The 16,909-nt window shown below is 50.7% G+C and overlaps 1 protein-coding gene across 10 annotated transcripts in view; it reads right to left on the reverse strand.

The window, feature by feature from the left end:
- Positions 1-16,909, reverse strand: part of AGAP1 (ArfGAP with GTPase domain, ankyrin repeat and PH domain 1) — a 530,214-nt gene that overhangs the window by 81,832 nt on the left and 431,473 nt on the right. For 5 of the 10 annotated variants that reach the window (XM_041766497.1, XM_041766496.1, XM_041766490.1 and 2 more), the window contains one exon: positions 14,135-14,212. The exons of the other annotated variants lie outside the window; for them this stretch is intronic. In XM_041766497.1, coding sequence (XP_041622431.1) covers positions 14,135-14,212 — 78 coding nt within the window. The remainder of the gene's footprint in view (positions 1-14,134; positions 14,213-16,909) is intronic. 10 annotated transcript variants of the gene reach the window in all.

The following is a 16,909-nucleotide window of genomic DNA, read 5'->3' on the forward strand; positions in this document are numbered from 1 at the left end:
TCAATTTTTTTGTAACAGAGAGCTCTGAGCAGCCGCCAGGAGTCCGTGCAGAGGTTCCCAAGGCTGGCTTCAGGCTCTTGGAGAACGAGTGCTGCAGTCAATAGCAATGTTGGCCCTAGGGGAAGAGGGGGTGCACTAGGCATGCTTGCCATCGCCTTGCCATGCTCAGCTAGTTTCTTTCTAGCTTGTAAATCACAGCATCTGCTTCCCCTCCCTGGCTCTCCCTCACTGACCACCGGTGAGGTGAACATATACCCCAGGTGCAGTTCACAGCCTCCCGACCCCCCGTCACCACCTGAGGGTTCATTTCCTTCCAAGGCATAGGTTGTCACTTCTATTTTTTTTTTTTTTTTAGTCACTTCTAATATATGTGGACAATTCTCAGATTTGTATCTCTGACCCCCAGATCCAATCACTCAGGTATTTTAAACATGCCCACAGATATTCTTTAAATATTTTGTCCTCATGTCAAATTAACACGCATGAAATAGATCTGTTATGATCTCCAAATGCTCCTCTTTGGTTTCCAGTATTTCTGTTAATGGTTACAATGCTATGTCTGGTCATAAACCTTCAGAATCACCCAGATTCCACTTTTGCCCTCTTCCCACCGCCACCTCATTAGTTACAACTCTGCTTATTAATATCCCTGCTCTGTAGGATGCTCTTCATCCCCTACTTTCGGCCCTTACTTGACTGTTTCACTGGCTCTGGCTCAGCTGGAAGGGTCCCTCAGAGTTTACCACGCAATAAATGTGTGCCATACTCCTCCCAGGTGAGCACTTGTGCACCGGCCTGGGCGGGCCTTCCAGAACCTCTTCCAAACATACTGCCCTGTAATATGGCAGACAAACATGTGCAGGGCTTCCCCATAAGACACACTTGTTGCACCGATGGCCTAATCTCCAAGCCTCTAGCCTACCCCCTCTCCCTCTCCCCAAATCCCCAAGAATTAAGAAACCACAACAGTGAGCATTGAGTGCTACATGCCTACAAGTGAACGTCATCCTCAGGGACAAACACCTTTGGTGGCACAAATAAGGTCATAATAAGGTGAGAGAGAGAGAAACTCAAGAGACACCCCCCCCCCTTCCTTGCCCCACCACTCGACAATCAGGACAGGAAGGAGATACCAGTCCTACGTTTGCAGAGCCTCCTTGGCTCCTGGCATCTCCCTGCAAAGGAAGCATTCCACAAACATCAAGCACACGAGAACTCAAAACCAAGGACACTAAACACACAGGAAACAGGACAGTAGATTTAGATCCAAAGGATTACAGATGCAGAATTTAAAATAACTATGCATGAAATGTTTAATGAAATAAAAAGATCAATCCTGAATTTTTGAGCAAAAGGAGACCATGAAAATCAATCAGGCCATTCAGAAAAAAAAAAGGTAGATGTTTTGAAAATTCAGATTATGACTGTTAACAAAACAAGCCCCATGCCCCCCAGAGGGTGAAGGAGGAGCTGGGGGGGTGGGGTGGGAAGTGAAGAGCCAGGAGACAGACCTGGAGAGACTGGCTCAAACAGACGAAGCCTTGAGAATGCTGTGAACAGAAATGATGGGGAGTGTGGAAGGTGTGACACATGTCTTACTGCTGGGCAAACAGTGGGAGCCTCACACGACTGTGAATGATGGGGCTCTAGACATGGAAAACAACATGTACCAGGAAGGATCACAGCAGTGAAAACCACACCAAAAAGCTTCTGAAACTGGGGAAAAGCAAAATTTAAAAAGGCCCTTAATAACACAAAGCAAGAAAAGGCTGATTGCCCTTAAAAAAAATGGTAGCTCTGTGGATGAGGGACGTCTCAAGAACAACAATCCAAGCTACAAGACAGAGGGATAATATCCTTGAGCCCTGGGAAGAAAATAATGTGAATTTAGACAGGGGACCCAGGAAAACCTTCTTCTTCTTATTTTTTTAAAGTTTATTTATTTATTCTTGAGAGACACACAGAGAGAGGCAGAGACATAGGTAGAGTCCCTGCAGGGAGCCCAGTGCGGGACTCGATCATAGGACCCCAGGATCATGACCTGAGCCCAAGGCAGATGCTCAACCACTAAGCCACCCAGGCATCCCAGGGAAACGTTTTTGAAGGTAAAGAGTGGAATATATTTTGTGTAGAAAAAAAAGCAATGGAAAGGGCCTATTACCAATAGACCCTAGTTAAAGAAGCTACTAACAGATATGCTCCAGAAGTGTCTAGAAAGAAGGTCAGAACTGGGGAAGGACTGATGAACAGGTAAATAGATAGAGACATGCATCTAAAGCAAAAATTACGTTACATACTACTACTGAGAATAATGTCTCAATTGAAAGTACCAGAGACATGCTGGTGGGGTGAGGACATTAGAGCCAACATGTTCTCGGGTGGCATACTCTTCTAGAAGGGGATGAAGAATGAACCTTGGATTTTGGCAAATCAGGCACACGTGATAGAGGATTAGGGTAAATCTCCACAAGGAAAGAACGTGCACCTTCCAAATCAGAAGGGGGAAAACATTTAAATAAGAAAAATAAATTGACTGAAATATTTTGTTGAGCTAGGAATAGAAGGGAACCCCCTTACATTGGGGGAAAGAGTACTTATTGAACCCCATAGCATCATTGTACTTAATGATGAAATGTTAGAAACAATCTGTATCAGTTAAAGGGTGCTCAAGGCAAAGATGCTCCCTGTAACAGCCTGTGTTCAACCCTGTTGGCCAATGCAATAAGACAGGACAGAGAAATAAAAGATCCAAAGACTGGAAACCCCCCAAAATTTATGGGTTGCAGGACTATTTACATAGGAAACCACAAGTAATTTAGAAATTCTGAGAAATAAGAAGAACAGTTAGTAAATGGACGTATGTAAGACCAATACAAAGAAATGTTAGTTGCATTTCTGTACACTAGAATAAAACAAATCATATTTAAATAATTCTGTTTGCAAATATCTTTCTATCTGTGGGATGGGGAAGGACAGATTCAAAGAAGCACGAAAAAGCTGAATTAACTTTATTGTCAAAGTAACAACAAAAAAAGATCACTGGAATGTGCAGTCACTCATAATGAGTGGTAAAGAGCAGACCCCACCCTGCGTTTTAAGGTGATGGATTAACCACGGTGTGCAAGTGGCCAGAGTGAGTTTCACGCCTCATCCCTGAGATCCTGGCTGGTCTGCTAATTATAATAAAAAACCAGTAAGGCTCCACAAAGTGAAGAGCAAATGGATGAAAGACACCCTGTGACCCAAGCCTGGTGGACATGAGCCCTTGGGGAGAGGTGTGGGATCAGCAAGATAAGGCTGATGAGTAGCCCGAGCAACCCTGGAAAGCACAACTTAAATTTCACGATCCAATGAAGAGCCCAATGTGCAAACACTCAAAACTCTGATTCATCTGAGACAGCGTGCTTTCTGGTCACCCGTGGGATGACTTGTCAACCCAGAAAGGCACAGAATTACAGAAGTACTGAAGCCATGAATGAGGCCAAAGTGTGGCGTCACAGCAAGTGTGGTCACTGTGACATTTGTGTGTATGGTTTCTAAGGTGTCTGGAAGCATGCACGGAGGCCCCATCAGTCACAGGACAGGTGTGAGCTTGGCCCTCAGGACCTGTCCTCAAGGTGACGCACTCTGAGCAGTAGCTCGACGTGCAAACACTGACAAAGACCTCTTTGGGGAAGTTTCCGTGGTAGCCCTGGGCCTAGGTGCAGCAGCAGGTGCACCCTCCAGTCCTGCCCACGCAGCCTCCTGCAACGGCTCCCAAATGAAGAGATGACGGTGCCCTTGGTGCTGGGCTGGCCTCCACCAGGTGGGCCATGCGGATGGGGCTCCTTGCTGAAATGGAAACGCAAACATCCGGGCTACATGGAGGAGAGGGGTCCAGCTCCTGTGCTGTCCTGGGAAAGAGGCACCTTTCTAGAAGGGGAGCCACTCAGCCTTTTTTTAGATTTTGGGCCCTGGTGAAGATGTCTTGATAAGGAGCTGGGCAGCTGGGATGCCTCGCTCCCTGAATAAGGCGTTGAGACCTGCGCACGGGGTCCACCTGTGGTCCTCACACTGTCACCGCAGGGGGTCCGGGTGATGCCTAAGGCAACACGCGCTTCCCCAGATATTACTGTCTTTGTGTGGCCTTATTTTTTCAGGGAGGATAATATGTTAACCCTCACAGATTCATTCAGAATCTCAGAACTGAATTATATCTACACCATGACTTTGCTCTGCCTCCCAAGATTAAAACAAAATAAGAACAAGCATTACAGAGCAAGTGTGTTTTTAATCATGTTACGTATAATTTCCATGAAGGGATATTTTGTTTCTTTGTAATGAACCTACTGCATGGAATAATAAATATAAAACACAGTACTGTTGAGCCCTAACTCTGTCAGAAAAAATACTAGGATCTTATCAGCATTATCTCATAACATTTAATTATTCTTCTCTCTGTAAAGTGGCCAGCGATGCTCTTTGTTTCTTAAAAACAAACATTTAAAGGAAAGGAACTCTCAGGGGGTGTCCAGCGGGGGCTGGAAGGGTCTCCCTGCTTCCCAGTGCCTTTTTACTGCTACTTTTCCTTGCTACTGATGTCAGAAGGGCAAGGTGGTGGGTCTTTTATTTTTAATTTTTTAAAAAGATTTTATTCACTTAAGAGTGAGAGTGAGCGAGCGAGCACGTGTGCACAAGTAGGAAGAGCAGCAGGTAGAGGCAGGGAGCCCAATGTGGGGCTCCATCCCGGGACCCTGAGATCGTGACCTGAGCTGAAGCCAGACGCTTAACCAGCTGAGCCACCCAGGCGACCTGGTGGTGGGTCTTTTAAAAGCAATTTCTCAGCAATCTCTACTCAGCTCGTCACGTCTGGAGAATGCCAGGGGACGACTGGCTAGCGGAAGGCATCGCCCTGCTATTGTCACACCTATGACATGACGCCCTGGATGTGGCAGTCCTAAGCCGAGGTCTGTCCAGCTGCTGTCTTTGGTGATTGGTCAGCGCCGGGAAGAGGGACAGTCCCATCTATACCAGGACAATCAGAGCATGGGACACTCCTGGCTGCTGCGCTCTGTTCCACTGGGGTAGGGGCAGGGGGCTTGGGTGTCGTTTCCTCCTCCAGGTTTCCATACCTAGGTTGGGGCCACCATGCTCCTTCCTCTCTTACCAGAGACCTGTCGAGACGTGTCACACGGGTGCAGACGTCTTTGCCCGCTCTGTGCCAAGGAAGAGGTGGCGGATGGGGCTCCCACCCGGGCAGGTGAGTGGGCTGCTGACCAGCAGGGTGGAGCAGGAAAGGAAGCGCCTGATGCCCCACAGGTTCCTGGGCGCAGGGGCCCCTCTAGCCAGCTGTAGCCACCCGTCCTGTACTTACTCGCATGAGCCCATCCATCTCCCTTTTTTGGCCTAAATCTCTTTAAATTGGGTTCTGGTCACTTCCAAATCCAGTCCTGACTAATCCTGGGGAATAAAAGACGTCTCACTCTGGGGGGAGGCACTAACCTGCTAAGTGGCCACCCTACTAGGTCAACACTTAGTAAATCTCTAGACTCGGCCCTTGAGATGGCAGTGACTATTTACAGCGATTAAGTAAACAGCAGATTTTTGGACCCAAATATCTTCCCTTCTTCTGCATGGACGAAGGAATGAATATTACGCATGAATATGTTCCTCCTCATGATCTGAAATGCATTTCTATCCGACAACCCGGCCTTACTCACATCACCGATGGACCAGGAGGATTCCGTCACATAACGAGGGGACACTGTGATATTTTAGTTATATGCAACTAGATACAAAATAATAAAAACAGTAATTGGCAGTGCGAGGCCAGTCAGTCAGAAAGACAGATGGAGAATTATTCCTCATCATCAGCCTTATTTAAAATGTAAGGAGTGGGCGCTTGGACCCCAAGAATGTACAGTTGCTGTTTTTCCTTTCACGTGGTTTCCTTTCACTAATACAGACGGACTCTGAGCAACAATTACGGCGGCTTGTATTTAATTCATCCTGTAAAACCAGAACTCAGGTGGCCGGAAGGCCTGATGACACAGATGTCATGAGTGTGCTCCTTAGCCTTGGACGCACCCGTCCCCAGCCCCTGGACAGGGGAAATCGGAGCTACCGCGCCCGCGGTCCAGGATGAAGAACTGTGTTGTCGCGCGGCGTGACATTCCGGGGCTGAGCTGTTGAATAAAGTTTTGTGATTGGGCTCGCAGGGATTTGAACAGTTTTCCGTGTTTAACAGTTAGCTGCGGAGAGGTCCACTATAATAGTATTTTAGCGCCATGAACCTGTCGAAATCAACCTGCCCAATTATTCCAAACGACATTAATAACACCGGATATTACACTAATTGCGTCCAGTTTCTATGCAGACGAGGCCCCGTGGGGCTAATTTTGCCTCCTCAGGGGCAAGCAACTCAGCCATCAGACTGATTTCACGAGGAATCCCTCCTCATTACACAAGTCTGGCCTGTCAAACTTTTTTTTTTTTAAAGGTTAATGGGCCAATCAGTCATCAATTATTTTTGCAGAGTCTCAGCAGACAAAGGGTTAAAGGACTCCAAGCAGCTGCAACTGTTCTACATTTGGAAGCCGTTGGCAACAGGAGCCGGCCTGGACAAGGGGTGCGTTTTGGGCGAGCGGGTGAGAGGGGAATGGCTGGACAGACGTGCGCCTGTCTTCAGGGCCGGATCCGGAGAACGGGGCAAGCCGCACGGTGTTCTTGCAAAGGCCCAGGCGATCCGGGCCCTCGGGCCCAGGGGACGCACGGTGGCTCGACACTGAGAGAGGCAGGTGTGACACGGGCGAGGACGTCGACCAGATCTGTTTCTCCTATGGGGTGAGAAGGGCTCAGCGTGGCTGTAGCGGTCTTCACCGGCCGGAGGGGAGTCTGAGTCCGTCCTCCCGGCGCCTCTACGAACCTGGAGCCGGGACCCCCCGATGCTCAGCTATCCGTGAGGCTAAGCGTCCTTCCCGACATAGTTAGCGGCAACCATGTGATGAGGACGTGTGATCTAAACTGCAGGGATGAGACGCTCTGCACGAAGGAGGGACATGTCCACTGGCAGAGGCCGCTGGTAGGAGTCCGGGGTCCACAGGGCCCAAGGGCTTCCAGGTGGTCACCGTTTCTAAGTGATCCAACAGTAAAGTAGCCAAGACCTGCAGGGAGACGGCTGTCCTCTCCACTCTGGGCTTCTGCTGGTGGAGAACTGGGACTTGTCTTCGGTAATCCGGTGCCCAGACTAACATGTTACAGGAACTTAAACGTCTGGCCAAGACATTTTTTTTCCTTCTCTTTACCAAGTAGACGTAGCAATGGGTTTCTCCCAGTTTCTGCCTGAAACTCCACGTTGTCTTTTCTTTGCATCCTTCCGATTTTGGGGTCCTCTCCAGGAAAGCAGTTCCCTCTCCTGCCCTTCCTGCTCGGCCACCTGCCGCCTGGGAGCCACCAGCTGCCCATCCCACCCTTTGATCTGAGCTTCAAGTGCGAGGGAGGCAGCAGGCTGGATTGGGATGACAGAGGCGTGCTGTCCCTCCCTTTCTTTTGCCAGGAAAGACATCCATGACCGATCCCGAAGAGCCTGACGCAGCCTCAGAATCCTTCCTAACGCAACCCTACGCATCGCCATTATCACTTTGTCAAAGTTGGAAACAGAGAGGGGATGCATTTGCCATTATGCCGCCTCCCCGGGTCGACCACGATCTACACGCTCCGAGATTACTTAAGCTTATGTCACACGTGGCCCTGGGTGTTTACGCTAATTTTTTGAGCTATGCATTTTGTAAAAATACTAAGATAGTTCTGTGCCACCATAGGCATGTGGTTTAGGTATTCTGAACAATTATGAAAACCACACGTGTTTAAGGTTTCAGCCAAAATCAACCATAATATAAAAAGTCAGTTTTTATTTATTTTCAATATTCCTCCCCTTTTCCTAGGACAAAATAAATGTGAAGGAGAGTCTAAAGAATATGGTCCAGAACTGTGCAAAACCAAGACCTACGGCCACTGAAGAATACATATGAGAACACTCCCTCCTCCTCCAGGAGTTAATTTTGAGCAGAAAGGGGAAAACGCATTATTTCTGGCCATTATGAACACACATAGCTCATGGTTCTCAGGTAAATATTTTTGCAAGCTCTGAATTTGGTAAGTATCTTTGTTTAGCCCAGAGTCCAACAGAGGTGTTGTACTGTGGCTCAATTTAGGACAAGAGCAGAATTAATTAATTCTGCGGAGAAGTGAGTCCCCAGAGGGAGGTCACAAAGTTAGGGATGTTTACCACTGTTGTCACGGGAAGATTCTCATGAAACACAAAGGAGGTTTTATTTTCCAAACACATTAGAGACTAGCGCTGGGCGAGCGGTCTGCGAGCCAGGCACCACGGAACCCCATCCTGTTAGCTTTGGTTCGGAGCCCTGGGGTGCCAGGCATTTCGGAAATCAGCAGAGTGCCCAAGACAGAGCTCCGGGAAAAGTAGACCGTCAGATCCTGAACTGAGAACACTGCAGGATGGAGAAGACGGGCAAGTTAACGTGTTCCTGGCTCTGGCTCACTCTGGCTCACAGTCCGGGCACCACACGAGAGCCCGGGGCCCGAGCTCTTGGTTTACTAAGAGCAGGACACGCAGACGCATCTGCTGTAATTTATCTGGTTTCCCAAGCAATGCTCTGGGATACATCCATCCCTTCCCAGGCTCCCCGCGTGGTCCCCGGGGCCGCCCAGCCACCGCTCGCTGCGGGGACGGTCAATGGTATCGGTCACCCTTTCAGAAGTCGCGGGCTGGACAGACAGCAACCTCCCTTCTCTGCCCCCCTAAGTCAGTTCTGACATTAGTTCCTACGCTCAAATCTTCATCTATACGCAGGTCTTAATCTGCGCCGTTCATCACCGACCAGTGTCTGCTTTGGCCCATTCTGCCCTCGAGTTCATTCAACAGGCCTGGAAAGAAAGGGTCCCGCGGATACTCTCCCCAGACTGCGCTCTTGGAGTTATCTTCCGATTGAATAAGTCTTTATAACAATTTAACAGTGACCCCTGTGGCCACCCTGACACGGGCCCAGCTCTCTGGTCAGGGCTTCGTGGGGGTCAAGTAAGACCTTCTTCAATTATCCTTCGAGGTAGGGCTCACTGTCTCCATTCTGGAAAAAGAGAACTAGGCAGGGGAAGGAGAGGCCGCGCAAGTCACCTGAGTCCACGCAGCTGGGAAGTGGCAGGACTGGGATCCGCTCCAGGCGTCTGCTCCCAAAGCCAAATTTCCACATTTGACGATTCCTTTGAGGACGACAGTGAATGGAACTGGGCGGGGGGGGGGGGGGGGGGGGCGGGGGGGGACTTTAAAAGTCTGGAAAAAAGAGATTGGACTTTAAATGCCCCCTTACACCTCCAGGTGGATCTCCGCTCCTCGCCATGTAAACGTTTCTCAAGCTCTGAGGTTTCTTCGAATGACAGGATCTGTGGCACTCCGACACGACACGACACGAGGACGGGCAGCGGCGGGCGTGGACGCTGCGCTACCTGCCGCTGCATATGCTGATCACTGCCTCCGCGCCACCTGTGCAGTGGGCACCGTCTCCGCAGTCCGCAGACGGGGGACCGATGTACGGCGGGAATCCCGGAACTAGACCCAGACATCTGGCTCGAGTCTGGGCTCAGCAGCACTGTGCACACCGCCGCGCACAAACACAAGGTCTGCGGGATTTCTGATGGAGAATGCAAGTGCGACTGCAAGTACCTGACGTGCTCACAGTGGAGAGCCCTGTGTCTGAGTGTGGAAGGCGGCCTCGTGCGATGGAGCCCTGGGGTTGGGGCTGGATCCAGAGGTCACAGGACACAACAGTGGGTCACACCCGTGAAGGCCAAGCAGCCTCGTTTCCCTCCCTGCGGTGACGGCTGTCTACGGAGGCCGCGGCCCGAGCGGGGCGTCCACACCTCTCTGATGGAGGCCGTACGTGCTCTGTGCTTGCTACGGAGCCCAAGCCCAGGGTTCAGGCTGCGGCTCCCACCAAGTGCCCAGCCTTGGTCCACCTGCCGGGGTGCTTTCCCGGGGCACGTGATCGCCCCTCCCCACACCTCAGTTTCTCCTTTTGTAAAATGTGGAGGACACAACGTCCCTCGGGGGTTGCTGGGAGTCACAAGGTGGGATGCCACCAAGTGTTCAGTGCTGCGGTCACTTGTGGCTCTTGTAGGATTCTGGGGACCAGGAAGCCTTTCCTGACCACCTCTACCGTGCGGAGCTTCACTGCCCACTAACCCACAGGGCACCCTGGGCCTCCTCTGGAACCTCTCTTCCCTCACTGTGTGCCAGGGCCTTTGTGTGGTGTTTCTGGCCTGCTGGCAGGCCCTCCCTCCCTTTCCCCCTCCGCCCCGGACCCACACAGGGCAGCGGCCTGGGAGCCCAGCAAGCTCGTCACTCTCAGGCGTAAGCACCCACAAGGTCATCTACTGGCCTCAAGCTGAAGGAGACAGATGTCTTACCGGGAGCTCAGGGGGTGGACAGGCGATGGCAGTTAGGCCTGCTCAAGTGGACAGGGACCGTCCTGGCTACCTGGTGCAGGGGCAGCCCCAGGTGGGGCTTGTTCACACCCACAGTGCCTGGGACCTCTGGGTCTCTCCATTTGGCCCACTGTGGTGCATGGAGGCCGTGCAAATGGGTTTCACAGGTCTGTGTCTGGGGTAAGATCTGTCCACAGCAATGCACCCCCAGACAGGGTTGAGTGGGGACTTCAGGCTGATACTGAACCTGGCCAGGACCTGGGCGTGAGCATCATCTGTAGTGCAAAGTGGCTTGTTTGGCTCACAAAACGTGGGCGGCCCTGGAGGCCCAAGAAACACCCCCCCCCCCCCGTTCCCCAACACATGTGTCCTTTACCCATTTATGCTTCATCACATGTCCTGTTAGAGTCCCTGTGTCCCCATCTTACCGGGGATGGTAATCCCACCTGACTCTGGGTGTGCAGGGGGAGATGGCAATGGGTTTCCCATGGGCCCACTTTGGGCTGCTGCTGCTCACACAATCCGACAGGCCTTCCTCCCACGTCGTCCACCTTCTGCTCGGCCTTCTCTGTTCTTCCTCGGAGAGACGCTGACCATGGATGTGAACACTCCCAAGTGTGGCCTCAGCTGCCTGATGCTGAGGTGTTCTTCCCTTGGGCTCAGAGGCAGCGATGAGCTGGAGAGTCCCATCATAAGTAGGTCTTCCATCCCATTTCACAAACCTCTGAGACGGCGAAATGAAAGTTCATTCTTGTCGAAGGAACTAAAATTTCACCAACTTTGGCAAGGAGTTGAATTTTTATGAAGTAAAAGAGATGCAAAAATTAGTCCAATATATATACATAAAAATCAGGCTTCTATCTCAGTTTCGGAGATAATTAACCCAAATAGACAGAAAAAAGTGGCAGCCTATTTTGGTTTGTTTTCTAATCTTGTGTGTGTGCTTCCCTAATTAGTTTTGTGTGATTTGTTTTATCCACTCCTGACATCTATCCTCTGACCCTTTCCACGAGGATCCAGGAGTAGGTCCTGGAGTTGAGCTATCGGGGTGCACAATCTGCCTCCAGAACTCCCAACTTCTCGTCTCCAGCATGATACCTACCAGCGGGGTACTGTGGAGATCAGCTGAAAGAACCCAGGCCAGGGGTCAGGAAAGAGAGGACACAGGAGAAAAAGAGCATCGGAGTGAGATCACCAGGTCCAAATCCCGGTCCTGCCCATCTCTTGCCAAGCCAAGTCTCCAGGCAAGTCCAGAACACCTGAGCTGCACTCCCTGCATCTGGAAAAGGGGACGTGGGTGCCCCTGTCCCGGATCACGCTGAGGACCGCTGGGGAGACGTGGATGCACCTCTCAGATGGCACCTGGCTCACGACGTGTGCCCTCCCCTAACCCCCCGAAACTCAGGTTCTCTCTCCCCCTGGGACTCGGGAGTCAGCTGTGCTTTGGGGCTTTGGGGGGCACCCCGGACATATTACACAAGTGGTCACTTTACAAAATGCTCCCCCTGGGGATGGGTACATTCAGTGGAAACACTCGAGGCCTCAGGTGAAAACAAAACTTGGAATGCTCAGGATATGAATTTCCATAAAGGATCCTCTTAGAGACAGAGAATATGCGATGGCATCACACAGCGAGAGACTGGGGATCAGAAAGGCGTTCTGGTAATTTACATAATTACATGAATTCAGGAACACACTGCCAGAAGAGATATGAGAGGAGATGGGGTATAGACACAGCCTTAAACCCAAAGTCAATGAAGAATGATCACGTCACTTAACTGGAGATTCACAGATGTAACAACTCCACGCCGGACGGAAATGAGAGAAAATGGGAAGGAGGATTTGCCTTTGCCCACGTCCCCAGGACTGCCTTCCGGAGCTGCTGGCAATCGAGTAACAGGGCGTTATCTGGTGTTTACGGACTCCAGGGAGGCGCCCACGTTCCTGTCCGCTGTCCATCCCCAGCCAGGAGCACTGGGCAGGGCAGATACTGCAGATTACCTGGTCGGTCAGGCTGAGAAGGTTCCCCTTCTGCACATGGTCACACCTGTCATGGGCTGTAGCCCACCGGTGTCTCCAGGAAGGGCCGTCAGCAAGTCCCCAGGGGAACTGTCTGCCTCCTTACAGCCCCCCAAAACTTTGTACACGACCACACGGAAAACCAGACATCACTTTTTTTTTTAAAGGCCAGAAGTCAATAAACAAATTTGTTGTGACAAATGCATACACACACACACGAAAAACATACCTGAGAAGGACACAGGGGAAAGGAATGATATGCAGCCTAAGTTGAAAAACACACACTAAAAAAAGAGTGAATGAGTATACTGAACACCCTTTAAAATACGACAAAAAAATGATGTTGCATGAGACTGCTGTTCCTAAAATTCTATTATTTTCCCCTCTCATTTTGTCTTTCCTGAATGAATGCCTTGAAAGGAGATATACCGAGGGGGTCAAGCTCCACTGGTACCTTACCAGATGACAATTTCCCCTTGAAGAATGAGAAAAAAATTGTGATTAAAAAATAGGACTTTAACGAGCCATCGTGGAAATGTAGTTTTGTTTTCCAGATTCATTTTTTTTTTTTTCCTCCTGGCTGAGAGCAGGGCTTTCAGCGGCAAGGCAGGAGTAATTGTGGAAGGAAGAAGAAGAGGATGGTGATATAAATCAGCAAAGGTTAATGATCGGGATGTGAAGAGGGGGACTTGTTTACAGAAATAGCGTGCAATTTAAAATTTACAAGAGATTTAATGCCACCGCTTGGCAATCGCTAAAATCAACAGCCCAGAAAACAGTGACATTAAGAAAAATATTACAGTTATAATCATCCCCAAATAAGTCAATTAGTGTTAGGGCACGAGCTTGCGATTACTTGACCCATTTGGCTTGCACTTAAGTGAAAAAAAATGTCCCCCTATTATACCAAGATCGCTGGATTGTGACCTATTTTGCATCGTACGCCTTGTACACCAGCCTCCCTTACAAGCGCTTGGGCTGACGGTGGTTTTCCTTTGCCTGGCATCAAAATAATGCTGACCCTTGACATTTGTAATCATAAAAAAAAAAAAGGCAATTTATAATTGTGTTGTTCAAATGAAGGTGGGAAAAATTCAATCTGCTATTATACAAAAGCAGTGGCGGCTGTCTACGGTGGAAAAAGCAACGCAAGTCAATTTGTGAACTTTGGCACCAGGCGACCTTTAGAAACACAACAATATACTGAATTTACAAGCAATAGCAGCCCATGCAAATGACCCGGGCCTGGCTGCCTCTGGATTAGAGCCGCACACAGCATTATGGAGTATGCGTCCACAAAACAAATTAAGACTGTTACTTAAATGTCACGGCACACTATTGTATTTGGCTACAGATCATTACACCTGATACTCACACTTTTAAAAACTGTAATAACTTGGGAAATATTACATTGAGTGCCCGCATGTATAAAGGGAGAGGGGGGAAAAAAAAGAGGAGAAAATAGGTTTCTGAAGTAATTTAAACATCGCTACTCTAGGACTGAAGCGAAAGGTCAAAATTTAAGTAAGCTGAAAGGAACACGGATGGCGAGAGCAAGCACACGGACGGAGATGGAGGCGGCGGGATGAGCCCGCGGACAGCGAGGGGCATGCGGCTCCGGGCGGCGCGGCGTTACCTTCGGTGTTGGTGCTGCTGCTGCTGTAAATATTTCGCAGGCTACCAACACGGTTTAGTTTCCAAGCCTTGCGTTTGGCTGCATCCCGAGAGCAGGGGAGGGTGGGGAGGGGGGAGGAGAGAAAACAAAAAGGAAAAGAAAACAAATGAAAAGGGGAGAAAAGAAATGTCAAAGCAGCTTGTGACGTCAGCCCCCGGCCCGGCCGCGTCCCCGGGAGGCGGGTGGGCGTCCCCGGGAGGCGGGTGCGTGCCGGGCCCTCGCCCACCCCCACCGCCCACCGCTGTCCCCCTCGGAGCTCAGGAGGGGGCGGGGGGGGGGCCGGCCAGCCAGCGTCGTTAGGTTTGCACAAAATCAGACAACCAGGCAAGGAAGCCCATGCGTCCCTCTGGCCCTGCGGGTTGGACACGGGGCTCCCCCCAACGGTGCCACGCCGGCTTCTCCTTGGCTAGCGGCCACGAGCCCTTTGATTTTTGGCAAAATGCTGGGAGCCTGTCACATGAAAAGATGCCCTGGTGGTTAGCAGGTCACGTGTGTGTCGCAGAAGGCGGGTCTCGAACGCCCACCGCTGCCCACAGGGAGGACGCTGCTCCCCAGACCTGTTCTGATCTGGACAGTGGCAGCACCGGCAAGACTGCCAGCATCCTGCTGCCGGCAAAGGCCGGGGTGCCTCCTCCTTCCCATCGGGGCGCTGAAGGCTCTGAGTGGAGCTCCGAGGAGCCCGAAGAGCGCCCGCCTCAAGCTCTCAGCTCAGCCCGCGAAAGCATCCGAGAAAAGAAAGACAAAGAGCGAGTTACCCACAGAGGAACCCGGGTTTTGGGAGTGAAATGCAGAACGAATTTAACAGTGTGTGCAGTGACTGGGGTCCCCGGCCTCCTGAGGCAGGCTTCCCCAGGGACATGTTCTCATCTCACCTGTGCCCCCAGCTCATACACTCAGGACTGCAGACACCTGGCTCCTGCCAGCGCAGAGGAGACGTTTCATAAACAGCGAGGAGCTAAGTGGGGAGGTTCTTACGGTGCAAGTCTTCATGCCACGTAGCTGGAGACGCAGCCACAGACCGGAGGGCTGGGGGCCCCCCCCCTTGGGCACATACATCCCCGTTGGTGGTGGCCAGTCACCCACGTTCCTGAAGAACGTGCACACCGGACCGTCCCTCCCTCTCCATCTCCACCGCCAGGAAAAGAAAGTGGTCAAACCTGCCAGTAGGCCCTCCTTGGATAACTGCTGAACGCTGGTAGGAAAGAAGAGCTCACCTGGGGAAGGCAGGTGCGTGCACTGCCACACGTGTGTCTGAAGCTCACCTCGGAGAACCAGGGTGACCCTGTGGCTCATAGACTGATCCAGAAACAAGGTACAGGCTGGCGAGTGATCCCTCGCACGCCAGCCACTCCTGACTCACGACAGGCTGGCTGTTCTCACCTGCTGCCTGCGGTAGTGCTAGAGCCCAAGTACTCAATCTCGAATGGCCCGGGGTAAGCTCTGGGTGTGCCCAGTTCTGGCGGCCAGCGCACGACCTGCGGTGATGACCAGGTCATCCCCACGAGGAGTTGCACTACTGATCGGAATCTCGAGCACTTCGGTGCAAACTCCATTTATTTGGAGGGAGGATATAAGGTACATGCGAGAAGTGGGGACGTTTAAGCAAGCAAGTGCAACCCTGAAGCACATCCCGTATATTCAGGATACAAATTTTATGTTAACGATGAAAGCAAAAAAACAAGCTGTAGCTTAGCTGTTACCTGATTTAAAACGAAAAGAATAAGCCATAACTCAAACGCCTAAGAAAACCAACAAATAATTTAATAAGGAACGTAATCTCTGCAGTACTGGGCATTTAAGGTCGGTGATGCAGCCCTTCCACAGGAGATGGGTCTGAATTCAACATTGCACGGGTGGAGAGGCTCCCCCACCCCCCTCCAGGGTTGTGGACCACCTCCGAGGTACCTGCCCCAGGTAACATCCCACCTGGCAAAGGGAGCTAGCTGCAGGTACCCAGCAGCGCAAACGCCGAGACCTCAACACAAAGCAGACCAAACTGGTCACAGCTTTCAAGTGTTTAGAAATGTTCGATGAATATTTATCCGCTTCCTCAGGTATAGCGGATGCTTTCGTAGAATTAATTGTGTGTTTAATTATCCCAACACATGAAGCTCTGGTTTCTTGGCCCACGTTTCACAAGTTCTGGAAAGTAGTAGCCGCCAAAGAGGCTACAGGCTCCTCAGCAGACAACTTACCTCCTTCTCAAACATTTACATATAAATAGGCAGAGTCTAGGCTGGGCACCTCTCTGGCAGGGAGGAAAGCTCTGGTGCAAACCTCTTCCCTCGCCTGCTTTACACCTTGCATTTTTCATGCTCTGATCGCCCATTACCGTATGGCTGTATAAGCAGGAAGTGAGCTAACAGCCTGGTTTTCTATTAACCTATTGATGAAATAATCAATTTTAATGTGTAAAATGTCATGCCTCTTTCTTCCTCTTAGACAAATGGACTTTTTCTGGAGGATACCAAGGTCCTGATACGTGCATTTGTCTCCTGGGGCATTGATTGCTCTAGGTCCACTTGTTCAGAAGCTTCTCAAAGAGAAAATACAATCGTATTATCATCGATAAAATCTCCAGTTATGTGTGGTGCTGCCGCCTGGACTCCCTTCTAAAGGACACATAGAGGCTCCAGCAAGCCGCCGCAGGAGCACGACATCCTGCCGCTGCAGGCCAGGCACCTCGCTCTGCGCCACCATTACACACCATGCCCACCTCTGCAATAAGTGGTGATG

This window comes from Vulpes lagopus, chromosome 8 (assembly GCF_018345385.1).
Source record: "Vulpes lagopus strain Blue_001 chromosome 8, ASM1834538v1, whole genome shotgun sequence".
In the NCBI taxonomy this organism is placed as follows: domain Eukaryota; kingdom Metazoa; phylum Chordata; class Mammalia; order Carnivora; family Canidae; genus Vulpes; species Vulpes lagopus.